The sequence below is a fragment of the Acomys russatus genome, chromosome 20, assembly GCF_903995435.1.
Source record: "Acomys russatus chromosome 20, mAcoRus1.1, whole genome shotgun sequence".
Lineage (NCBI taxonomy): Eukaryota > Metazoa > Chordata > Mammalia > Rodentia > Muridae > Acomys > Acomys russatus.
The window spans coordinates 27950124-27971137 of NC_067156.1; the positions used below are offsets into that span (position 1 = coordinate 27950124).

The 21014-nt window shown below is 42.2% G+C and overlaps 1 protein-coding gene across 7 annotated transcripts in view; it reads right to left on the minus strand.

Moving 5' to 3' along the window:
* The window catches only part of Nr3c1 (nuclear receptor subfamily 3 group C member 1), a 125201-nt gene that overhangs the window by 88331 nt on the left and 15856 nt on the right, over positions 1-21014 (minus strand). Inside the window, exons 1-2 of one of the 7 annotated variants that reach the window (XM_051163813.1) lie at positions 9424-9508; positions 4852-6063 (exon numbers count right to left, since the gene is read on the minus strand). In XM_051163813.1, the coding sequence (XP_051019770.1) occupies positions 4852-6050 (1199 nt within the window). In that variant the 5' untranslated portion in view covers positions 6051-6063; positions 9424-9508. Of the gene's footprint in view, positions 1-4851; positions 6064-7323; positions 7489-7822; positions 7935-8343; positions 8577-9071; positions 9191-9423; positions 9509-21014 lie in introns of those variants that run through there. The other 6 variants (XM_051163814.1, XM_051163812.1, XM_051163818.1 and 3 more) reach the window with 6 other exon arrangements.

Here is a 21014-nt window from a genome sequence, read left to right on the forward strand (position 1 = left end):
AAGGAAGGAAGAAAGCACTTGAGATTCGTTTTAAAATATAAGTCCCCCTAGGAGAACTTGAAAAATACAAAACCAAGGGGGAAAAAAATGAGAGCAATTGGCTGAACAAACCTACAGAAACAAGTAATTGATCTCTTCTGTAAAGACCAAAGATAGATATTTTTTTCTTGTAACTTAACCCAACAACACATTTCTTAAAAATTCTTTATGCAAAGGGATTCACCACCTTATATTCTGCATTGCTCAGAAATACAGAAACAAATGCTTATTAATTTGGCAACTATTTACACTGTATTAAACAATTACTTGTGGCAAAAGTATTACCAAAATGGCTTCAGAACAGTGGACAGTACTCAGCACGAGCCTCTTCTGCCTGTTTAATATATTCACACAGTAGGACCCAAACCCTCATAATAACTAAACGTGAACAACTTTTAAAGAGAAAAATGTCTTTGAAGATTTATGCTGCAGACCTAACTGAAATATAAATGAAGGCTTCCCAATATAACCAGGCTAGAGTGCATGGCGACGGACACAACTCGCCATGAACTAACTCAGAAGCTCAGGCTTTCAGTCTGGCACCCACAGAAAAGATACCATTTACCACAGTCTCTCCTCAGTCAAATCCCAAAAGACCTCTAAAGTGATCTGTACCTTCCTATTAGCTATTTACTGCAACTTGCATCCTTTTTTGTTTGTTTTTGTTTATCTTTTTTTATTTTATTTTTTCATTTTATTAATTTATTCATATTACATCTCAATGGTTATCCCCTCCCTTGTATCCTCCCATTCTTCCCTCCCTCCCATTTTCCCCTTACTCCCCTCCCCTATGACTGTGACTGAGGGGGACTTCCTCCCCCTGTATATGCTCATAGGGTATCAAGTCTCTTCTTGGTAGCCTGCTATCCTTCCTCTGAGTGCCACCAGGTCTCCCCATTCAGGGGACGTGGTCAAATATGAGGCACCAGAGTACGTGTGAAAGTCAGACCCCACTCTCCACTCAACTGTGGAGAATGTCCTGTCCATTGGCTAGATCTGGGTAGGGGTTTGAAGTTTACGGCCCGTATTGTCCTTGGCTGGTGCCTTAGTTTGAGCGGGACCCCTGGGCCCAAATCTGCCTATCATAATGTTCTTCTTGTAGGTTTCTAGGACCCTCTGGATCCTTCAACTTTGCCATTCTCCCATGCTTCTCTCATCTAGAGTCCCAATAGGATGCAACTTGCATCTTATCATCATGTGTGCAAAGCATATGTAAGAACAAGTCATAGAATTTATAAACATCTAATAATATATGGAAAATGGTCAAATAAAGTATCTGTAGCAGAAATGAACAAAAACAAAGTAACACTATGAATACAAGTTAAACTGTCAATTAAAATATACAGAGATTAGCGAAAGAAACATTACAGGAATTTCATTAAGAACTGACTAACGGCTTATTGCACATTTCTGTATTAGTCATTCCATACTAACTTGACACACCTGAGTACACAATAGCTGAAGTTCCTCTTAAAATCAGTCATACTGATCTTTAAAAAGAGACAACAATCCTACCATAAAGGTAACTATATATAAGCCAATAAATATATGCTCAAAAGCAAACCACACCCAGAGGTCATTTCATATAATGGATATCAAATAACAGTAAGCTCACACCAGCACTGAACACCCGCTGTCACAATCTTTGGAAGGCAAGGAATGAGGTAAGACATTAAACAAGTACCTATCAAAAGAAAAGGCTAAGTGTGGACAAAATAAACCCAGTCTTTCCTTTATACTTTGTTTCCCTCTCAGACAACATCTAGTCTTGAGTTAAGCAAGATGAAAGAGGGACAAAATATGTTTCACTCAGCCCATACTCCTACAGTTTTTCAATTTCATTACTTTTGTAAAACTCAACACAGATATAACCAATAATGAGAGATGTCCAAATCTCTTAAGTGTTAGTGGCGTCATTAAAAATCAAACACCTCCCCCAAAAATGGATACTCAAGGAAGACTGAATTTATAAGCCCATCTTGCATTATTCTTTTTCTCTAATCATCCTAACTTGCAAACAAAATTTCAACACTATCCCTAAAAGCTCTAATTCCACTGAAAACCGTTAACTCTCTCCACTTGTTTTCTGCAATGCACACTATTAATGTAGAATTGAAACACGGTGGAAGAAAATCAAATTATACAGAAGTGTGTCTGCTTTGATTATGTCTATGTTAAGCTTACTGAATTTTAAATTGTACCATTAGAATTGGGTGTTCATTTATTAAGAATGGATCTGAGCATTAATCACCTTTACTGTGCTTTACTGCCAATGAACTTAAACCTTAAAAAACAAAACAAAAAATTCTTAATCATGATATTCACAAGTTTACAATTTAATGTGCTAACCTAGCCTATCTATAGAAATTGCCTTCCTCCCCAAATTTAATGTGAGGTAGTTTGCACTAACATTCTGAGGAGAAAATATTTTAATTATTTAAGAATTCAAATGAAAACATATGCTTTCTTTGAAAATTCCATGTGCTGTTACTAGTGGCGTTACTATTTTCTATGTAAAGTCAGAGTATTCAATCATGCTGTGGCCTCAGCATGTTGATTTAGTGGCTCATGACTCGGGGTCACTGATCACAGCTAATGTTTGGCAACCACCATGCATCATATACAGAGAGCAACCAATTTCAGTTCTGCCAGGGCTGCTGCTGGGAAACAATAGAAGAATTCAATAGTGGTCAGAAAGGAAACATTGTCTCAATGGATTGGGTGAAGCTTTGTTCTGGGTAATCCCAGGTCCCAGTGCTAAGAGTCAAAACTTTCAAGCACAGGGCATGGTCCTGTGTATTCTGCCTTGTGAAAAGACACTGGTGATTAAGATCTAAATCATATGTCATTATAAAATTAATCATTTCCTGGACATTGAGAAGAACTTCTGAAGCACCACACCATCATAGCCTTGCCTACTTTTGTAAGGGAAGAGACTCAACAAAAACGTGAACATTTTATATGTCACTAAGTGTAAAAGTTAAAGCATTAAAATTATTTAATGATTTAAGGGTAAGATTTATTATTCATGTCCAAGATTTTATGCCTTATTGACAAATCATAGTACATGCAAGTTAAGTCTTGGTTCCACTAATATATATATATTAAAAAGTGAAAAGTTTTATGATAGTTTTCAGGGCAAGAAATTTCCTAAATGTATAATTTTCCTTGTGTAATCATGTTTATAAATCAATTTAATAGCTCCCTCTAGATAATCAAATCAATTATAGTTACTCTTTTATGAGACTTAACCACATGAAATCTACTGTTGAAGATTTAAGATTGGAAAATTTAAAACAGAGCATGTGTCTTAACATCTGAAAAACGGTTTATGCAATAAAAAAAAACCTATTTAAATTTCCTTGTTGGAAGTATCTTAAAGCTCTAATTCAGAAATAGTGAAAATACTGCGGTCATTTGTCCCCAAAATAAGAGACAACTAATTGTTGAGTAATAGACTCATAGTCACTACTATTAGTCAATACAAATAGTAACTACCTATCTCTTAGGACACACAAGAACAAAGGTGGTTTTCCCTCCTCTTGATAAGATATAACTAAGCTGCTTAGAAAAACAGATCAGAGTCTAAATCTAATTTTTTTCCAATAAAAGCTTCCTACATGTGAGGGAAAGAGATATCTTTTGTGTGTGTGTGTCAATGTCAGGATAATGTTCAGAGAAAAGGAATTTTAAAGAGTTGTAAGGATATATAGCTCAGTGACAGACTATTGAAGGCATTGCCTATGAGTTTTAAGTCAAGTCTCTTCAAATGACTAGTTAATAGGAGCAATGAAAATGACGTATAGTTAGGAAAACTTTGATGGGACTACACACAAGGATGGGACTCCGTTTAATTAAAAAACAAAACAACAGCAAGCAGCCCAGTGATTAGTCAGCCTTGGATTACTACAATCCACTTCATACCTAAAATATAGAAGCCAGCATTTACACGACTTGACGATGAGGGCCCAGCGTAGAGAACCCAAGCCTCTCAGCACATTTATCTTAACTTACAAGTTGGCCTCAGTAATTCCACTGTAACAGACCTTTGTGAGGTCAGACAGAAATGTCAGCGTTCTTTATAACGGACTGAGAAAAAAAGAAGAGAGATGTACACGGTGCCGGCTAACAGAAGCCTGGAAACTATAATCACGAGTTACCTGCCAGAGCTCCTGCAGGGGCAACTCAGAGCATGGTGGCAGCAGCGCCTTCTCTAAAGCGGCTGCGAAGTGGACACCAACCGTCTACCTTAGGCTATTCTAACACCAGTCTAGCTCACTGCTCGCTGCACTGCTTTAACAGTTTCACAACTCAGAATGTTCAGACTGAACACCAGGGCTCAGTGCTGCTACTTCCAGCCCTTAGCCCTTTAACTGCACGATAACATTTCACACAGTACACGTACAGCAATGGCGTAACATGCAAGCAATTTCTAGTAATAACATATTCTAAAACAGCTAAGTTAATATGCACAATAAATGCATATACGAATAGACATATTTTCTTGCTTTCATGTTAGTTTTACTTAAGATACTTGTTACTGAGCAATTCTGATTTAAAGTTTCCAAATGCAAGTTTCAATATGGACCGGCAAGAAATGATTACTATTTAACCAAACAACCAAAGTGCTTCTGTATAGAGGAGTTCTTCAGATTTTTTTTCTAACATGCCTACTTTCAAGAGACCAATTCCGCTCAGTTATTTGCAAAAGTATACAAATCTCTAGGAAACACTTACTAATGAAATTCTAAAAATGTATCAAGCCATGTTAAATGCATCATTCTCATGAAACACAGAGAATTGTTAACTTACCTTGAATACCCATCAGAAAAAACCGATCGGCCTGGGAAGCTCATAGTCCCCAAGGAAGCCAGGCTGTCCTCTCCAGATCCTTGGCACCTATTCCAGTTTTCAGAACCAACGGGAATTGGTGGAACGACATTAAAAACAGGCTTCTGATCCTGCTGTTGAGAAAGGGACGCCGTATTCATGCCATAGTGGTACATCTGTCCTCCAGAGGTACTCACGCCATGAACAGAAATGGCAGACATTTTATTACCAATTATATTTGTCCCAGAAAAGCTTGCCTGACAATAAGCTGGGCCCAGCTTCTCTTGCTTAATTACCCCAGGGGTGCAAAGTTCAATGAAATCGTCTTTTTCTGTTTTCACTTGGGGCAGTGTCACACTGCTGGGGCTTGAGAAGATCGTATCTCCAGTCTCCTTAATTTTAGGTTTAGTGTCTGGTAAAATGAGAGGCTTACAGTCCTCGTTCGCAGCATCCCCTTCCAAAAGGAATGGATCATCATCTCCAGCCAAAGGAGAAAGCAAGTTGTCATCTATCAGCAGGTCTGACCTCCAGGGGCTCTCGTTTGCCTCTTTACCTGGGGACCCGGCAGAAAATTCCAAATCCTGCAAGATGTCAAAGGTGCTTTGGTCTGTGGCATACAATTTCACGCCGCCACCGTTGGAGCCAGCCTGGCTTTTTAGATTTTGCTGTTCTGAGGACCCATTAGAGGGACTTTTGGGGATCTCTTTCTCTGTGGGGGCAGCACACCCAGTCGCAGACTTTGAACTCTTGGGGTTCTCTGGAACACTGGTGGTCGACGACCTATTGAGGTTTGCAATACTTTCTTCCAGGAGCCGAAAGTCTGTTTCCCCAGAGGAAAGGCTAATTTGGCCCTGCTGTGGGTATCCCAAGTCATTTCCCATCACTTTTGTTTCTGTCTCTCCCATGTACAGTCCCATGGACAGTGAAACGGCTTTGGACAAATCGGGCTGCTGCTGCGCATTGCTTGTTGAGCCTTTTGTAAAATCAAGGAGAATCCTCCTCCGCTGCTTGGGATCTCTCTGAGAGGCGGCAGCCAGTGAGGATAAAGACGCAGAAACCTTCACTGTAGCTCCTCCCCTTTGGGTTTTATAAAAGTCCATCACATTTCCCCTTTCCTGGCCAAGCAAACTGCTGGGGACTTCTTCTCTGCCAGAGGGAGCTAAGGATTCTTTGGAGTCCATTGGTAAATATTAACTAAAAAAGAAAAAGAAAAAAAGAAAAGAAAAAAAAAGAGGGCATAATAAGCTATAAAAGCACATTATCTCTGATCCGATTAGTAGAGACAGCCTATTAAAGGAACCCTTTAGGTAACTCCCAAATCAAAGTCTCCATCATCAGAAGAGTTCCCACCTTCTCAAACAAAGCTACACCCCCTTGCTCCCATCCAGTGTGCCACATTTTAAAAAGCACAAGGCAGCTAGCTCATTTGCAAGGCCGAGGACAAAGTTATACTGAATTGATTAGAATTTGGCTATTTATCCTGCCACTCACCAAATGTGTAACTCTGGTAACAACTGGAACTGTAATTTGTTATATGTGATTATTCTAAAGGTTCAAATTCTTGTCAAAGTATTTACTCTTTTTTTTTTTTTTTTAAATGACATGATCTTTAAAATTCCAACCCCCCTTTTCAATCAAGGGTGATTGCCTTCCTGGAAACCAATACATAAAGCGTTTGATAAATACTACAGTATAATTGTTTACACCTTATGGCTCACAATTTCACCTGTGCCAACCCCCATGTCTAACCTTTTCAAGGTGCAACCTACTTAAGAATTATGCATATTTTATTTGAAAAGAGTAAGCAGTTCTGATCTGCTTATCTTGTAATAGGCTAGGGAAAGGCTCCTATTTTTAAACAATTTTTTTTCCAACTAGATATGCCCGGCTAGCAGTGCCTACCTTCAAACTTTGGACATAAGAAATGCTATGTATTGTATATAGCCTAAAATGTGTATTTTTAAAAGTAGAGTAGAATTTGTGCTAGCTTTTCCAATACAATTTTAACTTATTTAAATAGTTTAATAGAGCAGAGCTTATCAAAACTAACACCAAGATTTATCGAGTTACATTTCTTTTTTTTAATTGATCAATACAAAATACAAAATACTTTATCTCTAAATCTAAGATAGTTTTCTTTTCAAAATATGTAAATACTAGAAAAAAATTGAAAAACTGAACTGTAGAATCACAGATAAAAGCAAATAAAATCCATTCAAGAAAATGTTCAGAATAATTATCTCTGCAGCTTTAAGCCTTTATTGTATTCCTCCAGATTGCTAGTAGCTTATTAATAATCAAAATGTTTTAGGAGGCGGGCAAAGACTACGATTAAGTATATTTGTGATTTCCTCTCATAAAACGGTAAACTTTTCCTGTACCAAGGCACTAAAAAGTATGACTATCTTCACTTAGAGGGGAATTTGAGGAAGATGGAATGAGGTGGGATCTGACCTAGGCTTCTTCCCAGTACAAGGTTTCTGTCTCAGAACCCAGGTCCTAAGCATCTGATAAGGATCTCTAAACATGAGATATCAAATGGACCAGAATGAATTTTCACACCCGCTTTTTTTGACAGCTGCCTTCAAGCTTGAAACCAAAACAATACTTCATAAAACGAGAAGCTCCCTTAAACGACATTTATCCCCCTAATTAAACTGTAAATAACCCTGCGACATTAGCTGTCCCTCACGAACTGTGCCAAGGGTCTTAAGTGGTAAACCCGCACTTATAAGGCCTTCAACCTCAAACGTCAAAGCAGCACTTGTCAAAAATCGCTGCATTAAAACAAAACAAAATTGCTGTTAGGGAGGGTCTCTTTCTAAAAGCGGACCACTTAGAAAAATCAGGCGCGAAAGCATGCCTGTGTCCAAGTCCTTGGCGATGGGGGCGGGCGGGGTGGGGGGAGAAGGAGGGAGAAAGGTGGGAGGTGAAGGGAGAAATGTGTCCAGACCTGTTGAGTTCTCTGCGGCACGCCCACTTCTAGCAGATAAGGCCAGGCGGGCGAAGTCTCGGCTGCAGGCTCCGAGCCCCGCGTCCGCCCCACACGCCCGCAGCCCGCAGCCCGCAGCTGTGCGCCCTGAGCCCGCGGATCCCAGCCGCCGCTCCGCCTTCCCCCGGGAAGAGCGGGTGTCCGGGCGGCCCCCGAGGACAGTGAAGACCGGAGGGCTCAAGGCAAAAGCAAAAGAAGCAAAAAAAGGACGCCAGACTCCCGCCCCGGGGCGCGCGAGGCTCCACCGCGGGGCAGCGGACCGGGCCAGGGTTGGCCGTGCGGGGAGAGGAAGCGCCGCCGCTGTCACCGCCGAGGCCCTTTCGTCACCGCCACCCTGCCCTCGCCAGCCTCCACCCCCAACCCCCTGGCTGACAAAAGTTTGCCAAGTCCGGCCGCCCAGCCTGCCGAACCCCTCGGGGGAGCGCGCCCAGTCCCGCTCGCCTCACCGCGGGCGCCCGCTCGGCCGCCCAGCCCCCGCTCACCTCAGCACCCGCGCGCTCGCCCGCCCGCCCGCGGCTCCCACCGCAGCCAGATAAACAAGTCGGCGTGCGGACGCGGGAGGCGCGCGTGTCACGGAGAAGGAAGTCAACAGTCGCCCCCTCTTCTCCATGGGGGAGGGGAGAACCCCTAGCGCGGAAAGTCGCCCGTTCCCGGCTGACACGCGGGGCCCCGCGCCGCTCCCGTCTCCAGAGCGCGTCCCCCGTCCCGGCGCCGCGCCGCCGGGCTGCGGCGTCTCGTTCCACCCACTTAGAATCCGTCCCCGACGGGCGGGCGGCGACACGGGCTCTAGGCACTGACTCGAGCTCGCAAAATGGAGGAGGCGGAGGGGGGGGGTAGGAAGGGAGGGAGACGCGGACACGCGAAAGGGCCGCCCGGCCGCGGCAGGCGAGCGGGACCGAGCGAGGGGCGGGCGGAGGCGGTGCCACAGCGCGCACACACTCGCACACACGCGCTCCCACTCCACCCCCGGCCGCTCCCCGCCTGAGGGGCCGCTCGGCGGCCGCGGGGAACGGTGCAACCTGTTGGTGACAGTCGGCAACTGCAAGGGCGCCCGCGGCCCTCACCCCCTTCGCCCAGCGCGCGGGCCCCGCCAGCCCGGCCCCGACGGCGCCTGCAAGCCCCGGGCTCCAGGCATCGCCTCCCCTAGGGCGAGCGTGGCTTCACCTTCCCTACCCAAGAAAAGAGAAAAAGTACGGCGGCGGGTGCCGACCTGGCCTGGGAGGGAAACCGAGTTTCTTTAGTTTCTATTCTCCTAGTCTCCTTCCCTCCCCCGCCCAGCTCCGCGGCTTGGAACCGCTCGGGAGCCCGCCCGGTGGGTCTGCCGCCAGAACCCCCAAGGGTGACAGCCAGCCAGCCGGCCGAGCCGCACGGGTGGTCCGAGCCCGCGAACTGCCGAGTTGCGCGAAGTGTGTCATACTGGCGGTGGGGCTACAGGATGGCACGGAAACGGTGCCGCAGCGCCTCGGCCGCTTTCGGGGCAGGACGGCAGACACGCCCTCTAGGGAGGATTGGGGACGGGGGGGGGGGGGGGGGCAGAGGAGAGAGGGTCAGTGCATACGTACTGTGAGCCCTGGGGGGACTCGCGTGCTGGCAGGTCCCCCACCCCCGCATCGTCTGGGCGGCCCCGTCTGCAGCCGCCGCCGCCGCGCGCGCTCGCACCCGGAGAAGTTGCAAAGCAGAACCCACCCTCCTCCGCGCCCCGACCGTCCCCCACCCTCTTCCCCGAGTCTGAGAGGAGGCGGCGGCGGCGGCGGCGGCGGCAGCAGGAGGCGCCGCCTGCCAAGTTCAACCCCCACCGCTCCCTCCCTGCCTGCCAGCGCGCTCACACTCGGAGGAAGTTGCATGCCGAATGCAAAACCTCTAGCGAGCTGGATTTCTTTGCACTTTAAAAATTGCGATTAAGGAAGCATTGGGGGGGGGGGGGGGCTGAGGTGTGTGCGTGTGCAGGCCTAGAAGCAAGTTGCAGACGGAATAGTAAGTTGCTGGAGAAGTCCGCCCTCCTTTCACCCCAAACTCCTGACCTCTCCTTCCAACTCCTCCGAGGCTAACATCCAAGCTCCCCGCAGGGGCCCCTCCCCCGCGAATCTTGAAATTTGCTGTCTCGGGCTCAGTGCGGTTGCTTTGCCTTCTGAGTTCCAGGGACCCCTCTGCCCCTCCAAACAAAACACAACACAACACAACACGCAGCTTTAAAACGTCAGCGTTTAGCTCCCACCAGCTGTTCCCGGTACGCTCCTCCGGGTCTCCAAGGGAAACACGTGGCCGGTCCCCCAGGACAGGAGAGGGGCGTGGTGTGACAGTACCGCCCCGCAGTACCTGCCCCTCTGGTGCCCGCAGCGTTGGGCAGGCTAGGGCGACGCCGGGACCCCACCTCCTCCTCGCGCCACACTTGCTAGGGTTTGGGAGACCAGGGGGAAAGGTGTTGCGGTGTTGCTTTGGGGTGCGGGAAAATAACTTTTACGTCCCCACAGGTGCCAGCGTTTGGTACTTATGACAAGAGCGGAGGCTGAGGTGACTCCACCTCATCCCCTCCCGGGGCGCTCCGCTACAGCCCTTCGCACCACACTTGGACTCCGAAGCTAGCCGCCTCTGCCTGACCTCTTGGAGATCCCTGATTGGGGAAGCGCGTGCCGGAAGTCTCTCGCCGCCATCTTGGTAAAGAGCGGTGACGCCGCGCTGCCACCATCTTGGCAAAGGTGCCCAATGCCGTCAAAACGGAGTCGCCCCTCCTTGGTTGGAAAGCATAAACGCTGCCCAGTGTGTAGTCTGCTATGCAAAGGGAGAACGTGGTTGTAAGCAGGAGCCTTGTACAGAGAAGCTCCACAGTGGCTACCTCTACGGGATCCAGGGCTGATGACATCTTGGCAAAGGAGCAGAAGCTTGGCGCCTCGAAAAGGAAAACTGGTACCTGTGTTTATGAAGAGCCCTTGAGCCACTTGAAGTTGACAAAAAACCAAAAACAAACCTTTTTAAGTCGAGAAGAGAGAGTCAACCAGGCTCATAGGGGACACTGAGAACTTAGACCCATGGCTCTACATTTCTTGCGAGCCTGTTTTCCCCACCTGCTGAGGCTCAAGTATTGGGATCAGATATCTTGTGAATTTGGTCCCCAAACTTCCAACAGATTCCTGTGAGGGGAGTGTACCTGATCCTATAATAAGTTTCATAATAATATGATTATCCTTGATGTTTGCCTTTTCAAAAAGAGCTAGGAATCGTGCGTATATACCATATTCACCTGCGTGTTTCCATACCACAAACATTCTAAATAGCTGAATCACTCATTGAAAGAATCTACTTCATTTGTCTTGTATGTTTGAATTGTCAATGGTAGGTGCTTTTTATTTTTGAATAATTTATAATTTAAAAGAATTCACACTTAACAGTTTCCCTTTCCTTTTTTTTTTTTTGCATGTTTAACAATTTTTAATGTAGACAAACACTTCATTTTAAGTTTTGAATATCTTTTGCATATATTTTCAATTGACCAAAAATATGAACTTTTCTTATTCTCTCTCTTTAGTGGGCCAATTATGCCCTAGTTTGTTACTTTAATAGAAAAACGCCCCATGCTTTAATCTGTCATATTTATTTAAAAATATGCTTAAACTCTCAATAATTAATCATTTGCATAGTAATAAAGTAGTTATGAGTTTTGCTTAATACTCATTGATTCTTCTGCCCAGTTTTGCTGGAAGTGTTGAATGAAATAGATATTATTTTATTATACTTCTTGGGAAGTACTAGCCTCCCACATGCTAGGAAAGCGCTTGGCTAACGAGCTATGCCACTAGTTTTGTTAGTGAGGGTTACTATTGCTGTGATAAAATACCATGACTAAAAGCAACTTGAGGAGGAAAGGATTTATTTCACTCACAGTTCCATATAAACAGCCATTACCAAAAGCAGTGAGGACAGGAACCTGGAGGCAGGAGCTGATGCAGAGGCCATAATGGAATAGTGTTTACTGGCTTGCTCTGCCTACTTTCTTTCTTCTTCTTTTTTCTTTTTTCAATTTATTTTTAAACTTATTTTTATTTTATGATCATTGTGTTTTGCTAGCATACATGTCTGTGTGAGGGTGTCAGAAGTCCTGGAACTGGAGTTACGGACAGTTGTGAGCTGCCATGTGGGTGCTGGGAATTGAACCCAGAACCTCTGGAAGAGCAGCCAGTCCTCTTAAGCATTGAGTCATCACTGCAGCCCCATTTGTCTACTTTCTTATAAGACCCCAAGACCACCAGCTCAGGGGTTACACCACTCACAATGGGCTGTGCCCTCTCTCATCAATCATTAAGAAAATACCCTATAGACTTGCCTATAGCCCAATATTATGGAGGCATTTTTCTTCATTGAGGTTTCCTCCTCTTAAATTATCTTAGCTTTTTGTCAAGTTGACACAAAACTGTCCAGCACACTTGATTATGCAATATGAGGAATTGAAACTTACAGACCTTAATCCAATGTCACATAGTTCCTCAGTGTTAAGAATGGAATTCAATAGTGTTAAAGAGATTTTCCTCACTGATCTCATAATTTACTTGAAGTAGCATTACCAATTCTTGAAAGACTTAAGGGCTCATGGAATTTAGGTGATGAACTTCAAATAAATAATTTTTAAAAAAACGAATGTTCAGTGTACAGAGGTGAAATTTAAAATTCTGATTACACATTTCTTATGATAGTTAATAACTATTAAGCATCTACTGCCTGCCAGACACTACTCAAATGTTTTTGTACAGTATATTTTAACTATTAACATGGTGCTTACTCATCAATAACCCTAGGAAATTAGTATTACTGCAAGGTAAGAAACAGGATTAATTCTTACCTCAGAGATCATGTATTTTATTATCTCTTAAGAAGAGATGAGAATAAAGTTGACATATTCTATCTTTATCTAACAAAGCCTTAATCTATATTTTTTCATTATGTTATGTCCCTGGAACACATGTAACAGGCTTCAGATAATATTTTACAGAGTTATGAGAACACTGAGTTAGTCAGTCAACTGGGCATAACATCACTTCAGGTTGGTTGGCTAAAGACTTAATAAAAAAAAAAAAATATAAGAACATTACTCAAGATCTTTATGCTTGCTTCCAGAGATTTTAACTTCTGGGCCCACTTTACCCAGAACAAGTAGACCATATTATATTGTGAGAGCTTCCTGCACAGTTTGATAGTGTATTACAAGATAGTTCATTTGTTGTGTGTGCATTTGCTATGTTCTTTCTCCTCACTAGAATATAAGCCTGAAAGACAGAGACTGAGTCTTTCCTATTCAACACCGTATCTCCAGTGCATACTTGATGCTAGTGAGGGTTAGTTGAGTGAATTGATGAATATGTATTGACTATTATGTCCTAAGACAAACAAAATATTAAGAAGCCCAAGCTGCAACCAGATCACCGTAGCATTTGGGCTACGGAGATTGTTCAGAAAGTAAAAGCATTTTTGATTCAAACAGGTCCTCAGAACCCACATAACAATTCTGGAATATGGCACCAGATGCTTGTAACTACTTCCTCCACCCACCCACCCTCACCCTCCCTCCCACCTTCCCTCACCACAGGGATGTGGGGGCAGGGGTACAGAGATAGTGAAATAAACTGGGACTTGCTAGTCTCTAAGCTCCAGATACAGTGAGAGACCATGTTAAGGGATTAAGATAGAGAGTGGTACAGCAGGGCAAGAAAACTGCTCCTCTGGTCTCCATGTAATCTCACAGATATATGTACCTGACACGGGGATTGGGGGAGGGAAGGTGGGGGGGGGCAGGGAGAGGAAGAGGGAGGGAGGGAGGGGAAGGAGGAGAAAAAGAAAGCAAGGAAGGCATTTATATAGCACTTGGTATATTATTTAAGTGAATTATTCTTTTTTATCTGCTTTATTATCTCTATTCTCAAAGGAATAATCCAAGCCACAGGGCCAGATGATCCCCTCAAAAGACATCAATGCATCTTTTGAAGCTCTGCTCCAGGGTGCATAGTGGCTCCATTACAGCACTAGGATGGTTCCAAGTCCCATTCGGCTGTTTAAGTCCATCATCTTCTGTCTGCTCCTTTAGAGTAGGCACAGCGCTCTAGCAGTTGTGATTAGTCTTGCATGTAAACTTGATAAAATTAGGGATAACTTGCAAGATTTTTATCTTCCGAAACCTAAAACTCATCATCATTGATCATTTCGTGGCCTCACCTTGGATGAAGGTCTAAAATTTTTTTTATGAGTTCCATTTCATCTTCCCTGTGTGGTCTATTCCCTTGGTGTACTGGGACTAATGCCAGTATCTACATAGGGGTCTGTAGTCTTGATCAATCTCCCTAACTCACTACACATTAGTTTTGACCCTTTGTAAAATTGGAATAAATAATGGTGATTTAAATTACAAAGATTAAACAAGTTTGATATGTGTGAGATACATTAATTTATGAGACATATTAAGTATTCAAATATCATTAACAATTATTAGTCCCTAAAATTCTGAATGTAAGTCAATATCTATCATATCTCATCTCTATCAGCTTGTTTTCTTCAAGGTTGCCAAATTCAAATAGCCAGAACACTATAAATGTAACATTTCTATAATTCCTAATTGTTATGTGGTTCTTCTTGCTATATATAGTTCATTTTCTGTGTATGCAATAATATAAACATATATAACAAATAAAAATAAATAAATATAAAGCTTCTAAAAACACTTATTAATCCCTTTAATTTCAAGTTTCCCTAGTTCTTAAGAAGCAGAGAGAGAAATTAAAGGCATTTATAGAGTAAGTCAGATTCTACTTGCTTATGATTCTTTCTTCCTGCTTCCCTCCAGTCTTTTTGAAGTCTCTCCCATGCACACTATTGATTGAAATCATTTGTAGCATCTTTCCATTTAGATTTTATGAAATAATGATATATTTTCATGCTCACATTTCATTCTTAATATGGAAACACTTCTGAGGGAAAAGCACAAGGGCGCTGTGGATCGTTTAGCTGGTGGTAGGGAAATCTACGCAGGAAACTTGGCTCTGGCTTCATCACCTCCTGGACACAAGCGTAAACGTTGCACGAAGACTACATAATTTGGATTTATTGGGATGAATTGACTGGCTTTTGTTTGAAAATATCTCATTCAAGAAAAGGCCCCTCCTAGCACTTTCAGGACCACCTTCACTATTGGTTACCACACATTTTGTCTTATAAAAGGACACTACTTTGAAACTTATTTTCCTATACCTATGATCACTTTTCATGGTTCAGCTTCCATTTATTTATTTCTTACCCATTCCCTTAACTTTGTGATGTCAAGTGTAAATTTAAGTCAAATAAATGTTCTTGTTAATGGATGGTTTTGAAAATATTAACTATATGGTAATCAAGTACGACTTTTCTTGCTGGCTGCCAGAACTTACTTTGAAATATTTCCTGAAGCCGTCATAGCTACTAAATTCCTCTAATATTGTTATTTTTAGGAAACATGTTCTTTGTGCTTTATAGGTAACTGGTTGGAGGAAAACCGAGCTAAATTTGAGAGTCCCATTTCTGTGTGTTTTAATATTTCCATTTACAAGAGACATGATATGTATACACACACACACACACACACACACACACACACACACACACACACACACACATATATTCACCTGGGTGTATCAAACTCTTGACCTGAATCAGTTCTGCTTTGGTATATGTTTCTTTTCCCCGTTGGAATTAACATAGGAACTTGGTTACATCTTCCCTTCGTCATTGTTTGTTTTGTTTTTTTGCTTTCATCATAAGCAACTTAAAAGACCAGCTTCTGTTCCTGTGTATCAAGTGTTTGTGGCTGTCCCTGGTGAAACCTATATCCTCTATATTAGCAGAACTTGGTTGAAGCAATCAGGAGTTAAAAAGGAGATAAAACATCAGCTGACAAATTAGATGCATGTTGCCATAAGCAAAGATCTAATGTTTTCAGCGTTTGGAGACATTAGAACAAGCACACGGAATAGTTGCAACGATTATTACGTACATTGTTTTTCATTTGTGGCATTTGTGGCTGGCCATTATGTCATTAGCTTTCTTCCTTTTCTGATTTAATCTCTTCTGTTCCATGCTCCTTAGGTAGGCAGTGTGTCAGTCTGCCCCATTTGTCAGTGGCTGGCGTTGCTCACTCAGTTCTGAGAGGTTTGGTTCCCTTCCACATCGTTTACTTATTTAAATTATGCATATGTGTGTTTTATTTGAAGTTAAATTGGAGGTCAGATTTATACACACTTCATTTTTCAAGCAAAGCTGAGGCTTACCAACGTGTTTTAAAATCTATTTAAGCACGGGTGTTAAAAAGAGACACATGTAAGAGGGCAGTTTAGCATGCAAGGCAGATGTGGGCTTCTTAAGGGAGAGCAGAATCTAAGTCCTTCAAACCATATTCTAAAGTGCTGCGAATGGCATTTGCTACATGTTATAAAATAGGCCCCACATTGGATTTTTTTTTTCTATCCTCTTGTTTAATTTTCAACCTAAGGTCTGCATTTGAAACCTAACTCACAGTTTATACACTTGAACGAGCTTGGGTCAGTCACGTGGCCTTTCAGTTTGTGGCAGGAGGTAATGCCTACCCGTGCATCTCACAGGAAATGGGGTTGAAAAGGAGATTTTAAACTTCAAAAAGTATTCAGAAAACAGGAGAGGCATACAAGTACTTTTTTTTTTTGCACCATCAGTAAGTTGCAACAAAAGTACCCATTATTATTACCCCTCTTCACTCATGTCCCAGATCTCTAGTGCCCTGGGAGATAGAGTTTTAGGCAAGAGAGTGCCAATGTGGTCTTGTATTAGAGCTATCTATACCAGCTTGTAAAATATGCTTATTAATGTTTCAAAGATTTTGTTAGTTACCAACCATGTTCATTACTAAATTCATTACTAAAATTACTAAATGTATAACTAACCATTTCAACAGCAATGCTCAGGAGCCGTTCGCCTTCTGATTATTGTGCTGTGGTTTGATATGTTTGCGGTATCACGGACATCTTCTGGTGTGTCATAGCATATGGACCCCTAGCATTCAAAAGGGTGGCTTTGGTAGTTTGAAATCAACCATGGTGAAGGTTTTGCACCGTAGAAGTTGGAAGAACTGTAAATGAGATCTTTATTTGTTTTATTGATATCCAGACTTCAGTGCTAGATGATATTTTGATACATATTTCAAAATATATAATCTTATGAATAATTATTTTCCAGTACTTGAAAACCATTATCTGGTTCATATTCATGGGGGATGTTAGTCCCAATACATATCTTTGTTGCTTTGCTGTTAGTGCACTCATTAGTATAAAATTTTCAGCCAACATTCAGGTTAGAAGTCTAACAGTATCTATCTATTTTGTTGAACTGAATATTAATCAAATATTCATTTGTAGTCTGACTTTACCAAAGAAGTTGTATTAAACCATAGATTGGCCATCAACACCAGTCTGGGAAAGACTATTGAAATCATTCTTTGAAAATCAGTTGTCTATACAACAGAAGTTAAAGAGTTTTCTATACCTTATTGTGTTTTATAAGTTGTGTGATATATGTCCTTTATATCAATAAATTTATTTTTAAAAATGGATTTTCATCTCTCACCTAAATGGCAATGGAAGTGACAACAGAGTGGAATTGTCTAAGATAGAAAAGCCTTTGGAAGATGAACCAAAGGACAAACCAGTCACGGTGAAAGCGACACCTGTGTGGGAATGGAGGCGGGAGACATGCAGAGGAGTTGGGGATGGGAACCATAGTCAGAATATATTGAATGAAAAAGATGTATTTTTTAATAAAAGAAAAAGAAAAGAAACAGACTCAGAGAAATAGTTTATGCTGGGGGTGCTGAGTGGGGTACAGTCTGTCAAAGTCCAAGGAAGGCCAGTGGTAGGTGGGGTAGGAAAGAAGTCCAAGGGAGGCATGCAGTAAGGAAGAAACAGGAGAAGCTCTGGGCCTTCGTCCACAGGAGTTACTAGTTCACCCTGTGCCTTGATCCCATCTCAGATCTATGGTGGGTAGTTTTCTAGTGTTGGCTTGTTTTAACTGTAAAGTCTGCAGCTCCCTGGCACACACAGCCAGTGCTGCATCTTTGCAAATTGCTCGTACTTTACTCCCAGTATTTCTTAACTATGCCACAAGAAAGACAGACAGGCAGACCCACAGACAGATGGACAGACAGACAAAGAAACAAACAAACAGGCCACATGGTTGTCCTACCTAACAATTATCAGCAAGCTGCTGACTGGCTGTCATGATGTGCCTCGGTTCATTCATTATAACTAAACGACACTACTCTATATTATAAACTGTTGTTGTCATTTTAGCATTTTAACATATATAAGGAAATTTATCAATTTTATGGAATTTTTTAAAAGTAGTAAATGTTTTCACAATAGAACTGCCTTTCCTAATTCACTCACCTTAAGACTATAGTGACCTGAGAAAGAACTTCAATTATTTAACTACCAAGGGCTGACACGTTGAAGAGCCCCTTTAACTACGCTAGCTTGTTTACTTCGGTTTTCTGATAGATACTTTATAGGTATCTTCAATGAATCACAGGATATTAATAGAAGAAGGTCAGAGCAGGGGTGTAGTGTCGTGGCTGAGTATTTTCTTATCGTGTATAAGACCAAGATAATCTTCAACAATGCATAATTAAATTTCCTTTAGACTAATCTAATAGAAGGAAGGGGCTTTTCTCAGCTCATTTCCTCTTCAATTCATGCTTCTACTCATTCCTGCAACCATTGCCTTCCACAAAGTAGCAATAATTAAATGTTAAGCCCCAGCTTAAGGCTGCAAGAACATAAAAAATGATTATGGGTTTAATTATTATGTCTACAGAACCAAACCCAAAACATGTAAATGCTCATAAATTAAAAAGATTGAGCTATAATCCCTGCTTTAGAAGAAAGGGAGGTGGAGAGGGTGACAACTTATCCCGCATTGTGGCTTTGTAGGGATGTGGCAGTAGCTACACAGGCACTCTGATGTGCATCAGGAAGTCATCTGAGCGTCAGGGGTAGGAGAGTTGGTGTGAACACGGAGCGGGTGGACAGGTAGGGTTGCCTTCCAGTGGTTTGGCTGTTTCTCAAGGAGAGGCATTCACAATAGAAGATTGCCATTTGTATTCGATGAGGGGACACACACACACAATTATAAGACACCCAACTGTTAAAGCAAGAGTCGGTTGGTTAGTTTACATAAAGTTTGCTTTCAAGCAAGGCTCCTTGTCAAAAGGGCTTGAGTTCTATCTCTTAGTTTTATTTCCCTACTTTGGTTTTATTCTTAGGAAGAGCTTCTCTGCCTGGTCTGTGGTGATGCCTACATTAACATGTGCTACAGCAGTGACGAAGTTTCCTCTCTTGCAATGATCTCCTTGTCCTTTTCCTGAAAGAGGCTTTATTGCTTTAGTTGGACCACATGAGCCAAAAACTATGACCAAAGAATAAGCAGCATGTGCATTCTGCATGGTAACCCCTAGGTCAGCTACCAATGTCTGAGGGGTGAGTGGGAGAGAGAAAGAAATAAGTTAGGAAGGGAGGAGGGGAGGAAGGGAGGGAGGGGAAAGGGAGGGAAGGAAGGAGGGAGGGAAAGAAAACGATAGAAACATAGAGAGGTATCTTATAATTATTGGAGTGTTGATTGATTTATTTTTAGGTTTTCAAGACAGGATTTCTCTGTGTAGCCTTGTCTATCCTGGACTCACTTTTTGTAAGACAGGCCTTGAACTCTCTGTCTCCCTGAGTGCTGGGATTACAGGGGTGCACCATCATGCCAAGCTTTTATTGGGATTTTAAAAAACAGGAATAAAAGAGATGCTGAGCATGCAGAATACAACGGATGACCATCTTTGCAGTTATAGTTATTTATCAAAACTTAACAATGACATAAACATCCTTAACATTTTACCTAAAATGATTGTCACAATGGAAAAAGGAAAAAGAATAAATCCACCCTGAAAGTTAAGTAATAGTTGTTACAAGTGCTATTGGTTTCACTTGCTGACTCTAATAGCAATCAGATGCTCCTTTGTACTTTGAAATTTCAGATAGTGCACAAATGAGTTGACTATTGCTTCAGAGAAAGAGTGCCTGCATATCACTGGGCTCTTTTCAAGTGATGTAGTGATGTCTTAAGAAAGCTTTATAGTCTTCCATAGAAGGAATTCATCTTTTTGACTATGGTTTTAACAAACACAAGGGGTGCAGAAGGCTGCTGTGAGTCTCTGCCTGCCCATTCTGCTCTCTCTAGCCTGACAGGCTGAATGTCATGCAAATGTCTCCAGCCTTGGCACTAGACAGGCAGGCCGCCAGGACCAGTAATAGAAACAGGAGGCAGTCTGAATGCTTGCTGATTAATTTTAGCTCCATAGGCTTGATGGGTTTTCCATCCCTATAATTATCATCAGCAAATAGTTATTGAATGATGTCCAGCATATTTTTATTCTCCTTTCTTTGGTCCTAATTTTTCTTTTTCTATTTTACCTCTCAGTGTGAGTTCATCACACGTATTTCTGTTCATCAGACCAAGAGTCTCCCGTGAACAGTGGGTAGGGACTCAGTTATATCCCTCCTATGAGATTATTTACATAACTTGTATCTCTCACCTGTCTGTCTGTCTATCGATCTATCTGTCTGTCTATCTATCTATCTATCTATCTCTATTATCTATCTTTTATCTATCTATCTATCTATTATCTATCTATCCATCATCTATCTATGTATCTATGTGTCTGTCTATCTATCTATCTATCTATCTATCTATCTATCTATCATATATATATATATATATATATAATCTATCATTTGTCTACCAATATAAGTTATCTTTGTTATAAAATGGCTCAATGGAAATAGTGAGACAATGTATTGTATGTGTGAGGAGATCACGTAGGTGACTGAATAGCTGCTCTGTACGCCTGCTGTATTAGTAGATCCATATCTGCTTTGTAAGTTGGAACTTTTATTGGAAATGATGTGCCACAAGGCTGTAATCTCTGACTGGGCTTGATCTGTGGAGGAAACGGAGAGCAGAGATGAGGCTCTGAGTTATGACTGTAACTTCTGTCAGAAGACTTTCTAGAAGGGAGATGATGGGCATCCAAAACAGTTACCTTTGTGTTTGTGTCACTAGAAGGATGAGC